General features: G+C 53.0%; 2 protein-coding genes across 2 annotated transcripts in view; both read right to left on the bottom strand.

Moving 5' to 3' along the window:
* Positions 1–3,084, bottom strand: part of VSIG2 (V-set and immunoglobulin domain containing 2) — a 32,541-nt gene extending 29,457 nt beyond the window's left edge. The window contains exon 1 of the mRNA XM_054049496.1: positions 2,659–3,084. Coding sequence (XP_053905471.1) covers positions 2,659–2,725 — 67 coding nt within the window. The 5' untranslated portion in view covers positions 2,726–3,084. The remainder of the gene's footprint in view (positions 1–2,658) is intronic.
* A 6,185-nt stretch (positions 3,085–9,269) lies between these two features.
* The window catches only part of ESAM (endothelial cell adhesion molecule), an 89,355-nt gene continuing 75,426 nt past the window's right edge, over positions 9,270–23,198 (bottom strand). The window contains exons 5-7 of the mRNA XM_054005378.1: positions 16,985–17,107; positions 15,264–15,402; positions 9,270–11,900 (exon numbers count right to left, since the gene is read on the bottom strand). Of these exons, the coding sequence (XP_053861353.1) occupies positions 11,441–11,900; positions 15,264–15,402; positions 16,985–17,107 (722 nt within the window). The 3' untranslated portion in view covers positions 9,270–11,440. The remainder of the gene's footprint in view (positions 11,901–15,263; positions 15,403–16,984; positions 17,108–23,198) is intronic.

Raw genomic sequence — 23,198 nt, 5'->3', positions numbered from 1 at the left:
TTAGACAAACACCAGCTATTGGTCTCCATACAGGGGTAAGTTGGTGACAGTTAATGGCCTGTGTCATGCAGGAGGCCAGGCTAAATGATCTAATGGTGCCGTCGTCTGCCCTTAACACCTGTGACTCACTGTGGCGAGCAAAATGAGAACCTCCATTCACTGTGCCGTAGTGGTCAGAAATGCATGAAGAGTGCTATAAAACAACACTGAGATCATGCTGCCATTCTCAGCAGTGCCCCTGCCCACTGCGCCTAGTTCTGGTCACCCCATCTCCGGAAGGAGACAGCTGACATGGAGGAGGTGCTCAGATGCATGATCAGAATCTTGTTCCATCCTCTGAAGCCGCTGGTTCTGGCCACAGCATGCGGGCTAGGAGTCTGGTCTGGGGTCGCAATCCCAGTGCTGCTGTTTTGATCATGTTCTATATTAACTAGATTTTGGACTTTTCTACTCATCACATTGTTGATTTTTGGCATACTGAGGTTTCCATACATCCCACGCTAGGTCTGTGTCATGTAGCAAATACTCGTCGATTGCAAATGTGTATCAAGAGCTTCACCACCACATTCACCAGTATTTCTGCGAAAAGGAAAGGAAGGCGAGGCACATCTGCAGCGCCTGTGAGCCAGGTCCAGCACCATGGAGTGACGGTGACACATGGTTTGAAAGTCAAAGGGGGATGGGTTACCTAGGGAGGTGGTGGAATCTCCTTCCTTAGAAGTTTTTAAGGTCAGGCTTGACAAAGCCCTGGCTGGGATGATTTAGTTGGGGACTGGTCCTGCTTTGAGCAGGGGGTTGGACTAGATGACCTCCTGAGGTCCCTTCCAACCCTGATATTCTATGATTCTATGAAGCGTGGGTGTCCAGCAGGGCGGAAGGGAAGTGAGGCGGGAACATGCTTGGACCAATTCATCAATAACTTTAAGCCCTGGGATGCTGTGACGTTCCCCTCTGGTGTTATCTGGACCAGTGATCTGCTAGGACACTCCAACCCTTGACTCTGGCTTTGCCCCACCCCCTTCAGAGTCAGGTGAGCATTACCTCATCGCAGTCCCAAACTGGCTAAAGGAAGGGGGCTGACTCACTCAAGAGTCCAACCGATTCTCTTGTTGCTGCCTAGGCCAGCGTCATTTGTTCCTGTGAGGCTGGGCTGGGTTTGTCCCGTACATGCCCTGATGAGGTGTGAACTGCCTCTCTGCTCTTGGAGAGTTTTTGCCTGGGCTTATTTTAAGCCATGCGGGCACATTTTCAGCCTCATAACTATATACATGAAATTATAACCTATGACATCACTATAACAACAATGCTCAGTGCATCATGAGCCTTCCGAAGACACCCATGACAAATTTTGCATTGGATGAAGGATGAACACGGGGGTGTAGAGTGTTCCCACGAGGTACAGAACATCACAGATGCTGCACATATCGGGGTACATGAGCCAGCTGCTTCCCATGCTCCTGGGCTTCACTTCCTTCCCCCATCGTCTCTTTCCTTACATAACTCACTCCAGTGACTTTTCTAATCCATGACTTTGGTTCCCTCTTTCTCTCTCTCGCTGCCCTTCCCACCCTGCTCCTGTTAGGGAGCGGCTCAGCTCGCCATGGTTACGGTTGCGATGAACTTGCCAATCTAAGCCTGATTTCCCACCCCCCGCACTTTGCGCACAGCTCCTGCTCAGTCCCTGCCAAAAGCTTGCAATTCAATTGAAGACAAGGTGCAACTGAGGTGTGTTGCAAACAGCCCCCCTTTTCCCCCAAATCACCCCCCCCCACACCCTCATTGCTGATGTCTCACCCTCCCCCGCACCTGCACACACACACACACACACGGCCCCAGCCCTCACCAAATCACCCTCCCGACCAGGGCACAGCCCCACGCACTCCTGCTTCCCTGGCTCAATCTTCCTTCCATCCCACTAGTGCCTTCCTGCTCTCACCCCAAAGCTACAGGCCTGGTAGGACCCGTCCTGCTTTCCCAAGTCTGTGCCGCCCTGTTTGCTCTGTGGTTGGGATGACTTGGGCATGGCTGGCCCGCAAGGGCTTGGCAGCTGGAAGGCAGCCAACTCCAGGCACCTTCAACATGGGGATTGTAGAAGACTCCAGGGATGTGAGGGCTGGGAAGGTCCTGGCTCAGGCCAGCTAGGCTGATCTGGACGGTTGGACTCCCAGATTTTCAGCACTCTCACAAAGGGTGGAAGATGCAGAATCTGAAACCGTACGTGACAAATTCGTCAAACAAGGACGCAGCACGAGCGACAGAGCGCTTCCCAGCATGTGACCAAATGTGAAGAAGGCCCTGCTCTGGCTGGAGTGTACTGGGACATACAAGGTTAGCTGCAGGTCGCTAGGGTCACCATAACTAGGGCACAAGGCAGGTGTCCTAGGGAAGCACTAGGGTTGCCAGCCGTGCAAGCCTGCTCGTTAAGACAGGAGCAAGAAGCTGCAGGACTGCCGAGGATTTCTGCATTCTGCCCCAGTGCCAAGGCTTCCAGAGCCACCAACCAGGCTCTGCAGCCCTCCTCTACTGCCTGGACTGGGCAAGCGGGAACAAACAGAGCTGACACCCAGCCCCACGAATAGCCCCAACTGAGATCCCTGCCTGGGCACCCACACCCATGAAAAGCCCATGGCCACAAGCCACTGGCCATTGGTTACTCACCAAAGAATGCGGAGAAGGTCAAAGCCAAACAGCAGAGCGGGGGGCTGGGGAGCCTGGTCCTGGCCATGTCACCTTTCTGCTTAGAGCTGAAACTGTCCAGCAAGAGCGACTGCTCTTTATCTTATACCTCGGCTAAAGCAAACAAGTGGTGTGAAGCTCTGACTCACGCAAGAGGCAGCCACTGCTAATCGCACGCTGTGCCACACTGACCACGCTCTTGTGGCCCCCACTCAGCAACGCCTTCAGCCCACCGCCTGCCCCGTGGCACCGCCCAGGGACCCCTTGGCACTGCCGGGGTTTCAGGGGTAGGGGCAGTGCATGCGTGGAGGGAAGGGGGAGGCAGGAGTCCCAGAGGAAGGACCTGGCTCGAAGGCATGGGACCCCTTCTTCCCGTACAGCATTGAGGGCTTGAGGGAGAACGGCCATTGGAACATTGGGGTCCTTCTGAAAAGGGAAAGCTGGTTCCTACAGCCAGGAAAGAACAGCGCTGGGGTGGTTAAAAATTAACAGCGCTCCAAAACCAGTGCCTGCCGCTTCCACCCAAACCCCACCAGCGCAAACAGCGCTGCCCAGATAAGCTGGAAAACAGAGGGCTGGGAAACAGATTTACTAAATAACAATGCTCGGCTGGGCGGTAGCACGCAGCTTTCCAGACAGAGCTCTGTTCCTGCTCAGCGGCGTGAGGAGGAGCAGGGGTGGGGGGGATGCTGCCTGACCTCCAACGCGCTGTCCCAGCAGCAAGCAGCTGAATGACCCTGAGTGGGATCCTTGGGGGCTTCCGGGCCTGGCCTGGCCAGACCAATTACAGCGCGCTGAGAACAGCGTGTGTGCGGGGTAAGTGTGATAGAACATCACGGGTGCTGAGCCACCAGTCAGGGCCATGAGCAGAGAGAGGGAGCATGCCCTGCCATGGGGACAGACTCCTGTGAGGCCAGCCACAACACAGGTGGTCCCATTCTGAAAGGAGCTCAGTCCAAAGGCCGTCTGTCCGTAATGGAAGGAAGTGCCCAGGAGCCCTGCTGGGAAATGGGAGCCTGCAGGGCCCTTGTGTCAGATCCAGTGTGGAAAGGTGAAGAGATGTCGTGCATTGAAAACTGCATTTAGATTAAAAGCTGTTACTGTAAACATGTAAGGGGTTTCCTGATCCTGCTTGCAGGCTAGGGGCCTCTGAGGAAAGCTGTGTGATCTGGGACCTCAATGGGCCATCAACAAAAGAGCAAGATGGGGTGACTTGTGCCTCTCTGCCTTAGGGTTCAGCCTGCTTCGTCTCTCTCTGTATTTGGCTTGCATGTTACAGTTCTGGATTCTAAGCAATACAGTCGTGTTACATAGCTGCTCTTCCTTGAAGGTTGCAATGTTTTGTTTCTCCCTCTCTGAGTGTATGCCACAAGAGCCAGCATGCAGAGAAACACTGCCTGTGCTGCAGGCAAAGGGTGTTTATCAGGGTGAGGGGCTTGGTCATGACTCCCAATTACTCTTGACTCTATTGCTTGGCACCAGCTTTGGAAGCCAAAGCAACGGGCTGGAGTTGTTAGATATCCCCCAGTTCATGGAAGCTTCAGAACTCGGCAGGGGATAGTGGCACCAGGTGCTGGGACACCCACAAAGAGGGAGACAGAGCCAGCTGGTTGGCTGGGGGAGTGAGGCACAAAGCAGTGATGCACTGATGCTGGCAAGCAAGATTGTGTGTCATAGGGCCAGGCAGATGGTGTCCTCAGCACCCATGGGACAAGAGCTTGAATGTGGCTCTCTGGGACTACTAGCTCTCTGCAACCACCAGGACCACTTTGCATTCCTAGTGCTTCCGTCTCAGGCTCTCAAAGCATTTCCCAGTCAGGCCTGGCTTCATTGGTTAAATACCCCTGTGCAGTAGGTATCCACCCTTTTAAAACAAAGGTGGGAGTGGAGCCATAGAGACAGTGGCTTGCCCATGGTCAGACACTGAGACTAACCCGAGCTCTGTGTCGGCCCTATGGCCATGCTTCCTCCTGCACAGAAGTACCACCTTTATAATCCGTTCGGGAGCAGGAATTCTCCTGGGAGTTGGAGTTTTGCCTGAGCCCAAAAGCCGAACCAAAGATGCTGAATGGGAATTTACATCAGTGTTTCCAGCAGCTGCAGGTAGGAGAGGTGGAGGCAGCTTTGAGCCCAGTGTCCAGGAAAAGCACTGAGAGCGTGGCAATAAGTGCTCCATAAACATTAGGGTCTGGAGGGAAGCGGGCCAGGGAGGTGTGTGATTGGAAGGTGATGAGTGACAAAAGCCAGAGAGGTGGCACTTAGATGAGTAAGGATGCACAGCTTTCTCTGTGGACCACCGTGACATGGGTTCCACTTCCACCAGCAGCATGGGGAACCTAGCTCCACTGAGGTGATCACTGCAGCTCCCTACTTATCCCACACAGGCTGTCCTTGGACAATGGCCAGAGCGTCTGCAACTCTGGCAGGCCAGTCTGAGCGAAGCTGGCGTGCACAGGTGCGGCTTTGCTTCCTGGGAAGCATTTCCATAGGTGGCATGTCTGGGAGGGCTGGTGCCATGGGTGAATGCTATGCTGATGGGCTGAGAGTGCATTTAGAGGAGCTGGGTAGGTGCCGCAGGAAGATTGAAAAGGCCCAGCACTAGGACTGATTACAGTGAAAGCAGTGCTTTCTGGGTAGCTGACAGTGGTTGTTACAAGTGAGACGCTCCCAAAGAGAAAAAGAGCTGAGTCAACTCCAGCCAGGTGAAGCCTCAGAAAGAGACAGTGCCACGGGTCTATCAGAGACAGCCACACACCTGGCAAGGAGCTCCCGAATGAGAAAACAGCCAGCATGTCCTGTGTTCCCAGTACTCCCCCTGCCTGCCCCCGGAGGGTGGGGCCTTATGGCTCAGGCAGGAGACCTGAGTTCGAATGCTGCTGCCTATGTGGCTTTGGGCCAATTATCCAAGGCCCGATTGTCAGGGACGTTACGTACCCACAGCTCCCATTGACTTCATCTGGAAAACCAGCCCCAAATTGTCTCCCTGTCCATGCCATGGGGACATTGCTCAGTGACCACTCAGGGGCCACTCTGAGTGATGTCCGCCAAGCCCTTGGAGATGAGGCTACAGGCAGCACTAGCAAGGATTGTCATGTGGTACCACAAGGAGCTGGCTGTCTCTGTGTCCAGTAGGGCTGGGCAGACCAAGAGGGGCTTTTCTGCTGACAATGTCAAAAAAGTGACTTTTTTTGGCCAAAACCTGGAGAATTCATCACAGTCCATGCGGTTCTGCCACTGCTGCCTCGACCATTGCTTGGAATTGATCAGATGCGGCGTTCAAAAGCAATGCCACCGAGCCAAGAGCAAGACTTTGCTTTACTCAGCCAGTTGAAGAGCTCGTATTAGAAACGAGAAGCGAATTCACAGCTTTGCAGTTTTGCACAGGCAGCAAACGCAGCCGTGGCGTGGGGAGGTTTAAATGTCCTGATGCTTAACAAACAGGTGAGGTCCTGTCTCTCCCTCCAAGAGCCAACAAGCCGAGAGATGAGGCAACAGGGCAGAGCAAAGCTGGAATGAGTGGGAGAGGAACATAGGGCTGGGTCATCGAGTCCAACCACTGCAAATCCAGGCCACCCTGCCATATCATCCCATTCATGAACTTCTCAAACTCCAGCTTCAAACTAGGCAGGTGGCTTGTCCCCCACTGCTATGGAGAGGCTGTTCTAGAATCTCCCACCTCTGATGGTTAGAAACCTGCCTCTAATTTCCAGCCTCAATTTATTCCTAGCCAGTTTATCCCCAGCGGTTTGGTTAGAGAAAGAAAACAAGTGGGGAGTAGAGAGAGTGGATCAGAGTGTAACTAGAATGCTCTAGGAATAGAGAATGAATGATGGTTCACGAGAGGTCACCGGGTCAGACAGGTCAATGTGGACAGGAAGTTGTTGGACCATCCAACGCTGGCAAGCGCAGCTACTAGAGTCGGGCAAATGCTTCTTGATGAATAGCAGATTTGCCAAAAGCTGCATTTTTCAGGGCACTGAAATGGTTCACTATTTCTGCCTGAATTCAGAGAATAGTTTTAGCCCCAAAAAAGGAGATTTGCCTTTTTAAACCAACCAGTTTGCACCATTTCAAAATTAAAAGGTTTTGACTTTTCATTTGGAAATTTAGCTGCTATATTTAAAACAACAAAAAAGGGGCAAAACCATCCATAAACTAACCCCAAACCCATCTCATTTCAGGTTGAATGAGATGGGTTTTTGTTTGTTTTTTTCGTTGAGTGAGAAAAACTGAAAGGTTTCGGTTTGACACAAAGCACATTTCTTCGGGGTGTGACAAAGTTCCTCCTCTATCTTGGTGGGTCCTGCGCTTATTGGCAGATTTTCTTGCCTCAGAGATTCACCAGGTGGGTTGGGGAACAGCCCAGAGACCTTCCCCGCTGGAAGAACCCACAGTCCAGGTCAATTGGGAGATTTGGGGGGAACCCAGGTCCACCATCTACTCCAGGTTCCAGCCCAGGGCCCTGTAGACTGCAGCTGTCTATAGTGCCTCCTGTAACAGCTGCATGACAGCTACAACTTCCTGGGCTACTTCCCCATGGCCTCCTCCAAACACCTTCCTTATTCTCACCACAGGACCTTCCTCCTGGTGTCTGATAATGCTTGTGCTCCTCAGTCCTCCACCAGCACACCCTCTCAGCTCCTTGCGCCTCTTGCTCCCAACTCCTCACACTCACATCACAAACTGAAGTGAGCTCCTTTTAAAACCCAGGTGCCCTGATTAGCCTGCCTTAATTGATTCTAGCAGCTTCTTCTTAATTGGCTCCAGGTGTCCTAATTAGCCTGCCTGCCTTAACTGGTTCTAGCAGGTTCCTGATTACTCTAGTGCAGCCCCTGCTCTGGTCACTCAGGGAACAGAAAACTACTCATCCGGTGACCAGTATATTTGCCCTCTACCAGACTCCTGTACCCCACTGGTCTGGGTCTGTCACAGGGGATTTTCTCGGGCTGGGCTCCAAACCGACACATCAATTATTGCTCAGCTCTAGTTTCTCCCTCATCTAGAGTTGTAACAATAACCCTGCAAACAAGGGACCTCCTCCTCCTCTTTGGGGAGTGATGCTTGCACACGTAGCTCTGAAGTTCTGGGCGTGTCACCCACTCAGCATTCCGGGGAGTGGCCTGGCAGGTAAGGCACTGGACTTAGGCACACAGGAGCAGAGTTCAATTCCCAGACCTGCCATGGACTCCCTCTACGACCATCATCCATTCACTTCTGCTCCCTGCGCCTTAGTTTTCCACATGTATAATGCAGCCCTCTGTATCAGTGTTGAGGGAATGAATTCATGTGGGGCTGTGAGGTGCTCAGACACTGGTGACGGGCAGCTGGATAGATAGGAACCCCTGTTCTCAGTGGTGGCAGATGACAGAACAAGAAGCAATGGTCTCAAGTTGCAGTGGGGGAGGTCTAGGTTGGAGATTAGGAAACACTATTGCACTAGGTAGGTGGTGAAGCACTGGAATGGGTTACCTAGGGAGGTGGTGGAAATCTCCTTCCTTAGAGGTTTTTAAGGCCCAGCTTGACAAAGTCCTGGCTGGGATGATTTAGTTGGTGTTGGTCCTGCTTTGAGCAGGGGGTTGGACTAGATACCTCCTGAGGTCTTTTCCAACCCTAATATTCTATGATAAGATTTCCCCTCAGACTCTGTACAGCAATTCGCAGCCCATTAGGCCGGTTTCAAGGAGAATAGTCGATCAGAGGCCTGGCTTGGACTAAGAAGAGCAATTCAGTTTGGTCCAAGCAGATAATTAGCTTTTCCTTCCCTCTGAGTGGCTGATAGGAAGAAGCTCCTATGTAACTCTTGTTCTATCCCCCTTGTATTACACTGAACAGTTCATCTTCCTTCTTGGGTTCAGAGGGGTGGCCGACCTGTGGCTCCGGAGCCACATGCGGCTCTTCAGAAGTTAACATGCGTCTCCTTGTATAGGCACCGACTCCGGGGCTGGAGCTACAGGCGCCAACTTTCCAATGTGCCGGCGTGTGTGTGTGTGTATATATGTGCTCACTGCTCAGCCCCTGGCTCTGCCACAGGCCCTGCCCCCACTCCACCCCTTCGCCCGTCATGCCCTCACTGCTCCCCTTCCCCCCCAAAGCCTCCTGCATACCACAAAACAGCTGATCAGGTGCGGGAGGGAGGAGGTGGCGCTGCTCGGTGGGGCTGCTGGTGGGTGGGAGGTACCGGGCAGCTGCTGACGTATTACTATGTACATGGGTAAATTCTGGCTCCTTCTCAGGCTCAGGTTGGCCACCCCTGGCTTAGACTTTCCCGGTTCTGTGGCTTCCATAATTTGGTTCCAGCTACTCCTCCTTTCCTGCCAGCCCCTTATCTCTGAACTTTTCTTTCTTTGGTTCAGACAACATTGGCTTGTGGATGAAGGAGGATTGACTGCAGTTCATTTGCATTAGGCGCCTGACCTGGCTGAGGGAGCAGTGTTGTTAACATGGTCGATGCTGCTCTGTGGCCGCTACTAGCACAAAGTTTGCATACAGCTTTGTTTACCTACAAAAAGAGCTAGCGAGAGGAAGTGGCAAAGATCTTGAGCCCTTCCTGTTTACCGCTTGCCCCACCTCCCAGAATCACAGCTAGCCCGGCCCTATTTTAAATACAAAAACAGAAACACTTTTAATGATCACTTATGAAAAATATTACATTTTGAAATTGTACAGAAAAATAATCTTTCAGTGCCTCCCCATCGCACCCAACAGGAGGGTCCGATGGACATCTAGAAACAGCCAGCATGAGATGGATCAGAGGGGTACAGCCCAGCCTGGAAGAGTGGTTAGTATCTACAGGAATAAATTATGTGTTCTCAAAAAAATAAAGTGAATACACAAGATTTAAGGAGTCCATTAAATAAACCAAAGTAATAATTGCACAGTATGAATTCAAATGCTGAAGGCGTCCTTAGAAATCAGTCGTTAGGATATTAGGCTATAAGGTTATTTCTAGAGTGTTACACGCAGGTTAGTAGCACATGCTCACAACCATCTCCTGGAGGGAAGCCGCGGAGGCCCTGTTCTCCGTGGCAGGGCAGGGCCTCGGGTGCAGGAGCCTGGGGGATCTTTACAAAGTGCAGCTCCATGGAGAGTCCCAGTGGAGGAGAACAGATCCCAGGGGAGATTCTGGCCTGTCTCCCAACACTTGGAACAGGTGGCTGGAGCACTCAGCGAGCAGGCGATGAGGTGGGGTGGGGCGGGGTCCCTTGGCCTAGACAGAACAGGGTCTACGAGTGTCAGTCTGGGCAAGCAGAGCCCGACACCTACTAGCCACAGGGCTGCAGCTACAAGCCGGGGCAGACCCAGAATGGGGGCAGGTCTTCACAGCAAGACCCGGGGGCGAAACCCCTGAATCCGTACAGCCCTCCCAGCCAAGGCCCTGCACCTCCACCGGCTGGTGACAGGGAAGGGGCACTCTCCCCCCGACCTCATAGCGCAAGGGGACTCTCCACTATGTCACCTCTCCCCCAGCAAGTCGCTTCAGCCCCTGGGCTGCTGCTCCAGGCAAGCCGCAGGCCGACCGCCATCCTGTGGATGGCATTTGCCAGCCGTGGGTAAACTCCCTCCAAGCACCAACAAAGTGGCACCATGTGGGGTTGCATGCGGGAGGCCCCCTCCCAGCCACAAGGTGGAAGCAGAAGCTTGAATCCCCCAGACACCATTGGCCGAGCAGTCTGGTCTCCCCACAACTAGCAAGTGGATCTTTCAAGCCCTGTGGTGGTGGCTCCCTCAGGCTGGAAATAACCAAGCCTGTGCTGGGGTCAGCCCAGCTGCAGCCCTGCCCTGTGCCAGCCCGAGGGAAGGGCAGCGCTATGTTTACAGGTTCCAGTTCTACCTGACGCTGAAATCCCTGGGATGGGTTCAGACCGTCTCATCTCAGCAGGGCTTTTCCGACAACAGCGGTTTTCAACCTGTGGGCCGCGGATCCCAGAAAAGGCATTCCGTTTTTCTGATCAACCAAATGTCTGAATAACCCCCACCCACAAGCCAAACCCCAGAAGTGCTGTCGTTACCATGCAAGCCCAGGGCCCTTTCTCCCGTGGTGGCGAATGCCGTGCCAAGCACGGGCAACGTTTACAGTTGAATTCTGTTCAGCCAGTTTGCAGTCTAAGACTTCTATGGGAGGAGTCTGCAGACATAGGTGCTGGAACTACAGGGGTGAGGGGTGCTACTGCACCCCCTGGCTTGATGTGGTTTCCATCATACACAGGGGTTATAGTTTGGTTCAATGGCTCTCAGCACCCCCACCGTACACATTGTTCCAACACCTATATCCGCAGAACACAGGTTGAACTTCCAAAGGGGCCCGCACCTCCATCCGAAATTTGTTAGGGGTCCGCAGCTGAAAAAAAGGTTGAAAACCCCTGTCCTACAAGAAGTAGCAGGGGCTGAAGTCCACAGCAGGGAACTAGCAACACCAAGAGCAGCGACATTCCTTCAATAAACAGTCTGCTGGCCAGCGGCCTCCCCACACGGAGGGAACCCGGGCTGGCTCCTAGCCCTCAGGGGGACCGGGCCAGGGCCGGAAGGCGTTTGGAAGGATAACACTGGGAGCTGGCAGAGTGTATATCTGAGGAAGCCTGTCCCTGGGAAGCTCCCGCAGCCGGTGCGTGATGCCGTGTGCACGGCTCCCCCTCACACGCTCAGCCCTGAAGCACAGGAGCTTGGAGGTGGCTTGGTCGCTATGTTTCCAGTCTGCTTTGCTTGGGATTAATGGCCATTTCCCCAGCCTCTCCAGCATACAGAGGGCACCCATGCTGCTGGATGCTTACACCAGAGACCCTGCTTGGCTCTGGGCAGGCACCATGACTGGCACCGCACCCATTCTGGTAAGGGTAGAGGTGGTTAGCCCTTGAGGGACAGTGGGCTCCTGCCGGGGGGCCTGCGGTTGTGCCCCATTTGTCCTGTGCAGAGCGCTCCTGTTGCTTGGCACAGTGCTCGGGTAATGGCCGCCGTTCATTCCTGGTGGGAAGTAGAGGGGCAGGCTCTGGCTGGATAAGCTGGGAGTGGGCGTCAGGGTTCTGCTCCTCGGGTGGCTATGGGGAGGTCTGTAGCCCACTGTGCTGCCGGCGGCGGTGGTGATGGAGGCTGTGTCTGAAGCGGGCTTGGACGGGTACAGTTTGTGGTCCCGGGTCGTGTGCACGGACGACAAGGTACCATTTTTGGAGACAATGTCAGAACCGGAACTTTTACCCCAAGAAGGCGTCTTTGGAGCAACAGCATCTTCCCTGAAAAGGAAAGCAGAGATGGAGTCAGTGCCGGTAGCCAGCGACGGCGGGCAGGGTCTCGGTGTATTCACATTCCCTGCTGGCCTCATTCCTAATCGTGGAAGGAGCCGAGCATTACTGGAAACTAGACCCAAGACTTGAAGTACCAACACGCCTCCCAGAAAACGCTCCAATTGGGCCATTCCACCAACGGGGGACCTACAAGCAGATGACAAATGACTGGCAAGCATTGGGTCCAGTGATCCTGAGCACAGGCTGCCTGCAAACTGGACTGCTGGGGGGTTGGACTCTGAATATTTGGTTCTGATAACAAATTACATTAAAAACCATCAAAGGGACATTAAGATTGTAAAGTCAAAGCATTCAAAGTTGGGAAATTTTCGACTGAAGGCTGCCCGTGCAACCTAAAAGTTAACCTTTAGATCCATGGCACAGACCTCTACCACCCCAGCTCACAGAGCAACTGGTAGCAGTAGTTGGCTGTTATCCTCTATGTAGAGCAAGCACCAGAGAGCGATGAAAGAGACTTTGCTAGCAGGTTTCCCAGCTATTTTCGGGCAGCAGAGGAATGTAGACACTCAGGACTCTCGGGTTCAATTCCAAGCTCTGGAGGGAGTGTTCCCTAGTGGTTACAGACCCAGCTACCCCCACCCAGTCTGTGCCCCTCTCCCTCTATTGCCCTGCATTGTCTCCTGAATCCCTCTGCTTCCGCCCCACTCTGGGCTCTTGCCCCTCTTCTACTCATGGCTCCTCCAACTTTCCTCTCCCCATATCTTCCCCCTGCCCCCGCCCAGCACTCCAGTCAAGCTGGTTCCTCCCTTTCTTTCTTGCTGCTTGGGTGCCAGTGAGGGAGGATGGGACTGATTGCACAGGGGAGACAGGCCGTCTGCTCTCAGCTCCTGTGCCCAAATTGCTGCAGGCCCTAGGAGCAGGAAGGGGCAATTGCAAAGAAAACCTTGCTCAGCCCCTGCGGCCCCAGGATGGAGAATGCTCGGTTGCTCTATGCACGTGGGACGGTGCACGTGAAATGTGCTCACACGTGAGAACTGTGAGGGGATGGAGCATGTTCAGTGCGGATGGAATCTTCGGTGACATTAGCTGGTAAACTAAGATAGGGTTACCGTATTCAAACATTTAAAAAAGAGGACACTCCACGGGGCCCCGGCCCCGCCCCCATTCCAACCCCTTCCCCAAAGTCCCTGCCCCAACTCTGCCCCCTCCTCCGAGCACCCCACATTCCCCCTCCTCCCTCCCGCTCTGATCTTGGTTGGGGGTTGCTAAGTGCTTCCCTGCTCCCCACTCGCCCTGCAGCCCCCCGCCCCTGCAGCCTCTGTGCCCCCTGTGCCCCCCTGCCCCTGCAGCCTCTATGCCCCTGCCTGTCCTGCTCCTCCTCGCCCTGCAGCCCCTGCACCCCCCTGCCGCCTCTGTGCCCTGCACTTTGCATGAGGGGAAGGGGGAAATCCTGGACATTTCTACTTTATTAGAAATCCTCCTTGGACGGCCATTTAAAGCTGAAAAAGCCAGACATGTCCGGGGAAACCCGGATGGATGGTAACCCTAACTAAGAACTTTACTAAGCATGTGCAAAGTGAGGTTTTTCAAAAGCTCATCAGTTGGCCAAATTTGGGTAAATTTTCATAGGAACAGCAAAAGGCACATCCTTGACACCACAGTGACCCCCAAGCCAAATTTCAAACCCCTGCGCTAAAGCATGGAGGCACTGGAGCTTTTTAACTGAAAGGTTGTAAGAATTTTTTTTTAACATGGCCAAAACAATGTATTTTTCCCTAATCTCATTCTCAGAAATGGCTGAATTATTTTGTTGGAACACAATTAAGTCTGAGGCAAACACCTGTCCTAGAAAATTTCAGCCTACATGGTTAAAGTTTCCCATAGTTACATGCAACGGAAAACAGGGTCTTATAATGGAAAGTGTCAGGTAACCTTAATGACGGGCAGATCTACTAGCAGTATTCATAGATTCCAAGGCCAGAAGGGACCTTTGTGATCATCTAGTCTGACCTCCTGGATAGCACAGGCCAGAGACCTGCCCCAAAATAATTCCTAGAGCAGAGTTTATAGAAAAACATCCCATCTTGATTTAAAATTGTCAGTGATGGAGACTCCACCACGACCCTTGGAAAATTGTTCCAATGGTTAATTACCCTCATTGTTAAAAATTTACACCTTATTTCCAATCTGAAATTTGTCTAGCTTCTTTGCTAGATAGAGGAGCCCATTATTAAATATTTGTTCCCTTTGTAGGTACTTCTAGACTGTAATCAAGTCACCCCTTAATCATCTTTGTTAGGCTAAATAGATGGAGCTCCTGGAGTCTATCACTATAAGGCATCCTTTAATCATTCAGGGGGGAGGAATAGCTCAGTGGTTTGAGCATTGGCCTGCTAAACCCACGGTTTTGAGTTCAATCCTTGAGGGGGCCACTTAGGGATCTGGGGCAAAATCAGTACTTGGTCCTGCTAGTGAAGGCAGGGGGCTGGACTCAATGACCTTTCAGGGTCCCCTTCCAGTTCTATGAGATAGGTATTCTTTTGGCTCTTCTCTCAGCCATCTCCAATGTATCAACATCTTTCTTGACCTGTGTTGTATCCACCAGGCAAGGTATTAACAAACTTCAACAGAACTTCATTTACAGGGCAAATCTCTTTACCAAGCTCCCCGCTCCTTCCTGTTTCCTGTCCTTTCAGACTCCCAACAGCCAGTGCTCCCAGTTCTAATAATCACATGCAGCATCTAAACACCACAACCTGTGGACACCAGAACTGGACACAGGATTCCAGCAGCGGTCGCACCAGTGCCAAATACAGAGGTCAAATAACCTCTCTGCTCTTAACTCAAGATTCCCAGAAGTGCATTTGCTCTTTTGACCACAGCGTTGCACTGGGAACTTGTTGCAACCCTAAGCATTGAATTAACCAGACCTCACAGGATGAGATTTAAAAAATTAAAATAAAACTGTTTTTTTTTTTTTTTAAATTATTCTGTTTTTTAACCTTTAGGTGTCTGTTTTCAAGCATTTCTCCTCATTCCAGAGGGGTAGAAATGTTGTTTACATGAAAGCTGAGAGTCACAATAATTGCATGACTCTGGGAGCTGGGGCTTTATTACAAACACCAAATAGCACAGGGTCCTGAGAGTTGGCAACCCTGTAACAGCATCCCCAGCCTCAAAGCAAATGGTGGTTTTGTGCCCGTGATGCCTTTCCGGCAGTTAACACTCATCTTCCCTTCCAGCAGGTGGGTCTGAGCAGGCAGCTCTGTGACCAGCTGTCAAGGGGCCACAGAGGGACCGTGTCTGGGATGTTTCACATGGGCTTTTGCCAAGCAATGTGGGGATTCTCACTTGATCTCGTTGGCCAGTTCCTCCTGCGTGTCTTTCTTTTTCTTTCGATAGACGAACATTTGGAGAACAAACAAGATAATTAAGCCGACTCCAATGAGGGACCCCACCACAGCTCCGGCGATCACGGCTGCACTGAGCGCTACAGAGAACGAGAGAGAGAGAGAGAGTCTAGAAAGAAACGCCAGGGCCAGAGCAATGCAGCACCCAAGTCAGCGTGAGAGGGGCTGGCTTCTGCACAGCAAAGCTGGGCTTCTCCCACGTGTCTTGGAATGGGGGAAGGAGAAGTGGTGGGGACAGCCCATTGATTCAGGAGTGGGGCCGCCCCATGGTACAGAAATCCCCTTCTTTGAGGTCCTCCAGGGTCCTGTTCGCCTTTGCTGCCATCTGTGCAGCGTGCTGCTGGTGGTAACAGTGTTCATTAAGGCTACGATTTAGTCCTGGAGGTCACGGATTCCGTGACTTTACTGGACCTCCATGGCTTCTAGGGCTTCAGGAGGAGCAGTGGCGTAGCCAGGTGGAGGGAACAGGGGGAGCGATCAAAAAAACAAAACAAAAACAAACAAACAAAAAAAGGCGTCACCTGCTGCGGCGCTTTTACTCATCTGGCGGCACTCTGGGTCTTCGGCGGCGGGCCCTTCACTTGCTCCAGGTGTCTACGGTGGCACTGAAGGTTCCGCCGCCGAAGACCCGCGGAGTGAGTGAAGGTCCCGCCGCCGAAGACCCGGAGCGCCGCCGGGTGAATAAAAGCACCGCAGCGGGTGGCGCTTTTTTTTTTTGATTGCTCCCCCTGTTCCCTCCGGGTGAGTAAAAATTAAAAAGGCGCCAAGAACTTGACAAGGCGCCACTTGTGCTCAGTGGGGGAGCGGCCGCGGCCCAGTCCCCGCCTAGCTACGCTACTGAGTAGGAGGAGACGGGACTGTGCGCCCCTGCCCTGCAACGGGGGCTGGCTGGAACCAAGACCCTGCAGCCCCAGCCCCGCAGCTTCCACCAGTGGCTGCAGCCGGGCAGTGCGCCCCAGCCCCGCAGCGTCCCCGGCTGGGCGGGGCCATGTGCCCCAGTCCTGCGGCTTTCGCCTGGGGCTGCAGTGTGCGGCTTCCAAGGGCCATTGCCTCTCCCCCACCCCCATGGCCATGGCTTGGCAGGGGCTGCAGTGGGGGCTGTACACTCATGTCCTGCAGCTGGGCCAGCTCTGGAGCAGGGGCTGTGTGCCCCCCGTGGCTGCGTGCCCCCTGCTGCAGTTACTGGAGTCAGGGCTGTCCCCCCCACCCCATGACGGGGGCTTGGCCTGTCAGTCTCTCCCACCCTGCCCCCGTGGGACTCCATTCCTCTCCCCTACCTAGCCCTGCTCTGCCCCGTTATTTGTAGTAAAGTAAAGGACAAGTCATGGCCTCCGTGAATTTTTGTTTATTACCCATGACCTGTTCATGACTTTTACTAAAAATAACTGAAAAAAATCTTAGCCTTATTAATAATCCCCCAATCTTGTGCAGGGGTCATGCACTCCAGGTCTGCAGCAACATTTCCCAGGTCACAAGTAAATCGCATCTCTTTGGAGCGGGCAGGAATCCCTCAGCCATTCCCAGGCTCCTCCCCTCCTGGGGCTAACTCTCCCTTCCAAGGATCTAGGTCACTTCAAGCATTAACGGCGGATCTAATGGCCACGGCTCCCCCACACCGGGGCTCCAGAAGTGCAGAGCTTGCTGCTCAGGGAACGTACTCACATGAATTCACCTCCAGGGTGATGTTGCACTTGGAGCTGCCGGCTACGTTTGCTGCTGTACAGACGTACGTCCCAGACATCTCCTTGGAGAGGTTCGTTAGCATCAGGGTCCCTCTCGCGAGGTCTGCAAAATTCATAAAGAAGAACAAGAGACCCAGAGAGTCTAAATCACTGCTCAATGACATTTCATCCCACCTGCCAATGGGGTGCAAGAGGCGCAGATGTATTAAAGCAACCAGCTGGGAGGCCGGCATCTCTAAGGGGGCAGAGTTAAGGTCGCGATGTGGTGTGCCGTAGCTGTCGCAGTGGTAGAGCATGCGTGTGGGTGAAGAAGGAGAGGGGATGGACTGTTATGTGGCTTAACATTATAGTGCTTTGCGTTTGTGATTCTGTGACGGGTATAGGGCAACCATCGCTGTTTCACACTGAAACGGTGTGTGTGTGAATGTATTATATTGGAGTTTAGCCATTTTCATAAAGCAACATTATTGAACAGCACAATCAAATAAACTCCCCATTTGCCGCTTGCATGCCCAACGCTCTGGTTCACTGACCAAAACAACCCCCATTTATTATGGCTCCGCACAATATTTAAAGCTTTTAAATGAATAAACTCTAAACATCTCTGCCCCTGCTTCCAGAGCCCTGCTCCTAACAGAGCAGCGAGGACCACGCTGTGCACAGCCATTGTGCTGTATCGCAAAGGAATGCTTTGGCAAAGAGGCGCTGTTTGAAGGTTAATCCCCAGCGCTGTTGCATCTCTGATGACTGCAGTATTCTGTGACCCAGAGCTCAGGGTGTTAAAAAGAGGCCGCCTGTATCACAGGTGTAGGTGCTTCTATGTGAACGGAGGCCCGTGGGGGCGGAGCTTGTGGCAAGAAAGGTCAGATATTTAATCCCCCTTTGAAAGGATTGTTGAAACAAAGAGCGCGCTGTGTCCCTTCCCGGTGCAGAAGGGATGTTTAGGCCACTTTGCCCACAGCTGCAGGCGCTTGTAGCCCGGATAGCAAACCAGTGAAAGTGCGTATGTTCCCCACACCACGGGGCTTCTTTTAAGAGAGATGTTCTCTAAACCATGCAGACACGGGGTGTGTGTGTGTGTGTTCGTTCCTTCCACAAATCCTGCCCATTGCCAGCTTGGCATAAGACGACACAGCACTTGCAGAGCCCGTGTCGCCTTTCCGTCACTGCGGCCGAGCCCAAAGCGGCACCCGCGTTGCTGACAGCCCGTTTGACGTGACCCGTCTCGGTGTAAGCCGCGGGGGAGCCTCGGAGCACTGCCCTGGGGACCACAGGCTCAGCGGAGAGTTTAACCCTCACCAGAGCTTTGGAAAGGAGCTGCGGGGTGGCAGATATTGGCTGCTGCTGGAAACAGGCCGCAGCAGCAGGTGCCGGCCTGGCCAACAGCCATTCCCACAGAACAAACCTTCCAGAAAATGGCTGCGCCCAGGGTGCTCGTCAGCTTCCCATCTGCTCCAGTACAGAGCACCATCGGAAAAGGCAACATCCCCAGTCGGTAACCAGAGCCAGCTGCCAAGACAAGCCCCTCCCTGCCAGCATCAAGGGAGACTGAACCAGGGCCCTTCACTACAGTCTGACACGGCCCAAGCCTACTGGCCTTTAGCAGTTGCAATCAAGCCCATTTATTCTGCCAGGTTTTCGGGGGGAAGACGGGAGGGGCAGAAAGGAGGTATCAGTCTGGGGTGGGGAGTAACACTCCAGTGGCATAGTGATTTCTCAGGGGGTGAACGGAGCGGCACAGTAATACATTTCTGTTGGCCTCCTTAGGTTTGCACGCTTTGTATTAAGTTTATTGTACATACGTGGCAGCTGCAGGGTTTATTTAGATTTTTGCGTGTGCCTAAAGCCGCAGACTGCAGTAGCCAGATGGGTTTGGCACCCTTGTTAAACTCCGACTCTAGCCAGGGCCATGAGAGCGGAGCCCTACCACCACCAGCCTCCAGCTGTTCAGCTCTCGCTATGTCCACACTGCAATTAAAGGCGTGACTGCTGCACACGGAGACGCACCGGAGCTAGCTTTGATCTCGCTAGCTCGGGAACCATAAAGCACACGTGGCAGCGCAGGCTGGGTATGTACTCGAGTGGCTAGCCCGTGCTGCCACAGCTTTGCTGTCATTGGCACCCGAGCTAGCGGGATCAAAGCTAGACTGGGTCCGTCTACACGGACGGCAGTGAAGACAGGCTCCTAAGATCTCATTGCACAACCCCACACAGCACTGAGATTAGCCAATCAGAAACCTAGGGGAGTCTGAGCAGCACCCATAGAGGGGACAGGACAGCGCCAACCATCCAGGAGCCCACAAAGGCAGACTGTGCCACACTCCCCCATGCAGAAACCTTAGGGATCAGCAAAGGCCCGGCTAGTGGTGACTAGCCAGGAACACCCCTCCCTCCACCTCCCCTCGCTTTTTACTGCGCTCAGCACGTTATTAAGCTACACTTACACCAGTGACACTGTTTCCATAGTAACTAATGTATTTCAAAGAGGAAAAGTGGAAGGGGTCTGATGGGAGGGAGGACAAAAAAGGACCCACGTAAAACCAATTGCACAATCACCACAGGTGGTGCTGGCAGCAAGAGATTACACCTGCGTGTCCTCCTCAGACACGTGCTCACTGGGGCTCTGCCGACGGTAGAGCAGCCCACAGGGTACGTACACACACAGGGTACAGCTTTGCAAAGAGCCTAAGGGTACGGCTACAGCGCAAATTCAGGTGTGACGGTCATGTGGCAGGCACACCCATGTCCGCTTGAATCTAGCGAGCACAAGTAAGGAGAACAGCATGGACCCGAGTAGATACACAGAGTGGGTTTGCATGGGGGCAACTAGCCCATGCTGAAGCCTGTGCCACCGTACCTTCACTACCATGGTTATTTGTGCTAGCTAGATTACAGCTGGCACAGATATGCCAACCCACGCGGCAGTCACAGCTTCCTGTGCAAGGCAGACGGACCCTGAGTGACTTAGGCACTTCTGAAAATTCCACACCTTCCTCATCCCTTGGCAATATCCCTTCCCCTCATCACACTTCACAAATTAAAAACCAGTGCCTGGGTATCCTCTGTTCGTACAGCACCTAGCGCCACAGGCTCTGAGCCTGATGGGGGTCCCCGAGGACTGCGGTAATAATGAATAATGCTAGTGATGCTGTGATGACGGGGTGCAGACCCTGATGGGAAGCAGGATACGTTCTCTGGCTGATGACCTGCTTGCTGGATGAGATACTCAGGGGTGTATCTAATCACCCACGAGTCTCTGGGAGCCATCCGAGCCGTTCAGCTATTCTTCCCGAGAGGCTGGGAATAGAGGAAACATCCCGCAGCAAAGCCTTGGCGTCAGTAGCCCAACTCACCCCAGGCAGAATCCCACCGACTCCAGGGGAGTTACGCTAGCGATGCATTTGGCTCCAGACGTTTGTTCCCTGTGCGTCAATCTGGTACTGATGGTTTGTACTAAACACTGGCATGTGTAACGCCCCTGCAAAGCAGTCTCTGTCTGCTGTATGGCCGCTGAGCCTCCACTGCTGTTTGCAGGTGAGCAGACATGTGGGGAGGGGGAGAGCCCTACAAGCAACCCACCCTCTTAGCATGGCTTAGAGCCCAGCCACGGGCAGGCACTGGAGATAGCAAGTGGCAGCGAATACTGCGGCCCAGGGAAGTGTCCTAGGACAGGCCTCACCTACAGGGCCGAGATGCTACAAGTCAGGAAGTCGTAAAGGAAAAGGAAAGCCGAGAAACAGCTAACGTGCCGTGGCTGTAAAGCTGGACACTAGTAAAAATGGAGGAACGAGTGTATTTCCTGACAGCTGTGAAATGTCAGCAGCTCTGTTGTCAACGGGAATGACACTCATCCCGGAGGTCAGGCAAAGCGTCCCCAACCCTCTCTTCCATTGTAACAAGAGGAGCATAATTAGCGTAACTTTGGCCAGGCGGTTAGTGTAAGGCTGGTGGTGGCGGGAGAGCCAGAGACAATGAGCCCGTACTGATGCCTGCGAGGGGTCGTGACAAATGATGTTACCTGCCAGAATTGTTACTGTGCTTAAAACTATGTAGAGAGACAAGGTGGGTGAGGGAATATCTTTTACTGGACCAACTTCTGTTGGTGAGAGAGAGACGCTTGGTCCAATAAAAGCTATTACCTCACCCACCTGGTCTCTGTAATATCCTGGGACTGACACACCTACAACCACCATGTAGGGCAGTGACTCTTCAAGAACCTGACTGGGAGTCAGGACTCCTGAGGTCTATTCGCAGCTTTGCCATCTACTGTAAGGCCCTGGGTGTCCTTTCACCTCTTGGACGTTCAGCAACATCCCTATGAAAGGGGGAGAATACCTGCCCCACTTCACAGAGGTATTAGCGTAATGGATATGGAAATATTTGGAGATCCTTCGGTGAAACGAGCTATTGAGTGCACACATTGTATTCTCCTCCCAGCCTGACTCAGGAGTCACACCCGTACCTGTAACTTTCCATGAGCATATTAAAATAATTTGTTAGAGAGGCCCAAGCTAACCCACACATCCAACAACCCCAAACCTTTCCTAGTGGGGGTTGGGAATACTAAACGTCCAAGGCTGACTCTCTCTGCTCTAGAGCCAATCAAGAACTCAGTTCAGAGAAAGGCAGGGAAGTCAAGGAAGCCGCTGCATACCGAGAACCGAGTGTGGCAACGGTATGTAACAGCCTGACGAGCAACGAAGGGGGTGCTGCACGCCAGGTGGGCGAGTGTGCACCACCAGGGGAGGGCATGTTGCTGTGAGAACCTGCCCTTTTACATTTCCTGACTTCTTCCCTTCATAAAACAGTCCTCCGGTATTTAATTAAACACAAGAGCAGACATCAGGAGCAGGGGGGACAATGCGAATTAGGAGAAGTGACCATGACTAATAGAACTCCACTAACCAAGAGATCCAGTCTGCATAAATCCCCAGGCAGGGGAAAAGGAATGCCTGCTATGCTATGCTGCATGCTTGACAGAAATCTGACTAGTTCAAATGCTAAATTCGCTCATCTGACATCTCTTCCCCCTGAAAGTCCCACTCGGTGTTGGGAGGATCTGTATCATCGCAGCGTCAACTAAGATCAGAGACCCATCATGCTAGGTGTGGGATACGTACATATTCATCATAGAGCTTACAATCTACATAGAATCATAGAATATCAGGGTTGGAAGGGACCTCAGGAGGTCATTTAGTCCAACTCCCTGCTCAAAGCAGGACCAATCCCCACTAAATCATCCCAGCCAGGGCTTTGTCAATCCTGACCTTAAAAACCTCTAAGGAAGGAGATCCCACAACCTCCCTAGGTAACCCATTCCAGTGCTTCATAGACAGGACAAAGGGCGGGGGAAAGGAAGGGTGGGGAGCTGAGGCCAGAGACATTCAATGACTTGCCCACAGCCACTCAGGGAGTCGGTGACAGAGCTGGGAATTCAACCCAGATCTCCCTCCTCCCAGTCCTTGACTTAACCGCAATGCCACCCTTCCACTCTGTTATACAGTCACTACCCTTCTGAACCAGGGTCCCTGTAAGGAACACACGTGACTTCCAGCAAGGCAGAGAGAGAAGGGAGGATCAAATCAAAGAAGGGAGTTTGAAAGATTCCATCTGTTACTAAGTTAGGACTCCCTGACCTTTTCTCCACCCCCCTGCAGCTCTGGATGTGGCAGCCCGTGAAGTTCCCATGCAAATCCCCTGACTCCGTGTGCTCAGAACAGTCACCTCCTGGGCTGCCGTTTTCCATGCTCGGGCTCTGCCCAAATGGGGATTTTTGAGGATTCAGCCCAGCGAGGTCCAGCCGTTTCAGAGCTGGGAGGGAAGTCAGACTGAACACAGCGTTCTCCCCAAGTGGTGGGGACGTTAAACTGCAGAGCCGACAGATGCACATTCCCCCAGGTGACTGGTCCAGCTGGGTAGGAATGGAGTCGGGTGCACACACAATAGAACACACCCGGTAGTTTAATGCTGCAATGTTACCCCTGGTGCCTGGCACGAGTGTGCAGCTGTTTGATAGCACAGAACGCCTGGTCCATGGACCTGCTCCAAACTGGCCACAAGCCAGGCGAATACCACGGGGAAGCCAGTGCCTGGTGAGAATGATCCTCCTCCCTTTTCCCACATTGCCCCAGCCACTCAGACCCCTTGGTGAGAGCATCAGGGTTTCCTGCTTGATACCCAGTCAGTGCCACGAT

The sequence above is a fragment of the Malaclemys terrapin genome, chromosome 15 (genome assembly GCF_027887155.1).
Source record: "Malaclemys terrapin pileata isolate rMalTer1 chromosome 15, rMalTer1.hap1, whole genome shotgun sequence".
Classification (NCBI taxonomy): domain Eukaryota; kingdom Metazoa; phylum Chordata; order Testudines; family Emydidae; genus Malaclemys; species Malaclemys terrapin.
The sequence above is the reverse complement of the archived record's forward strand: the minus strand, read 5'-3'. Positions and strand labels throughout refer to the sequence as shown.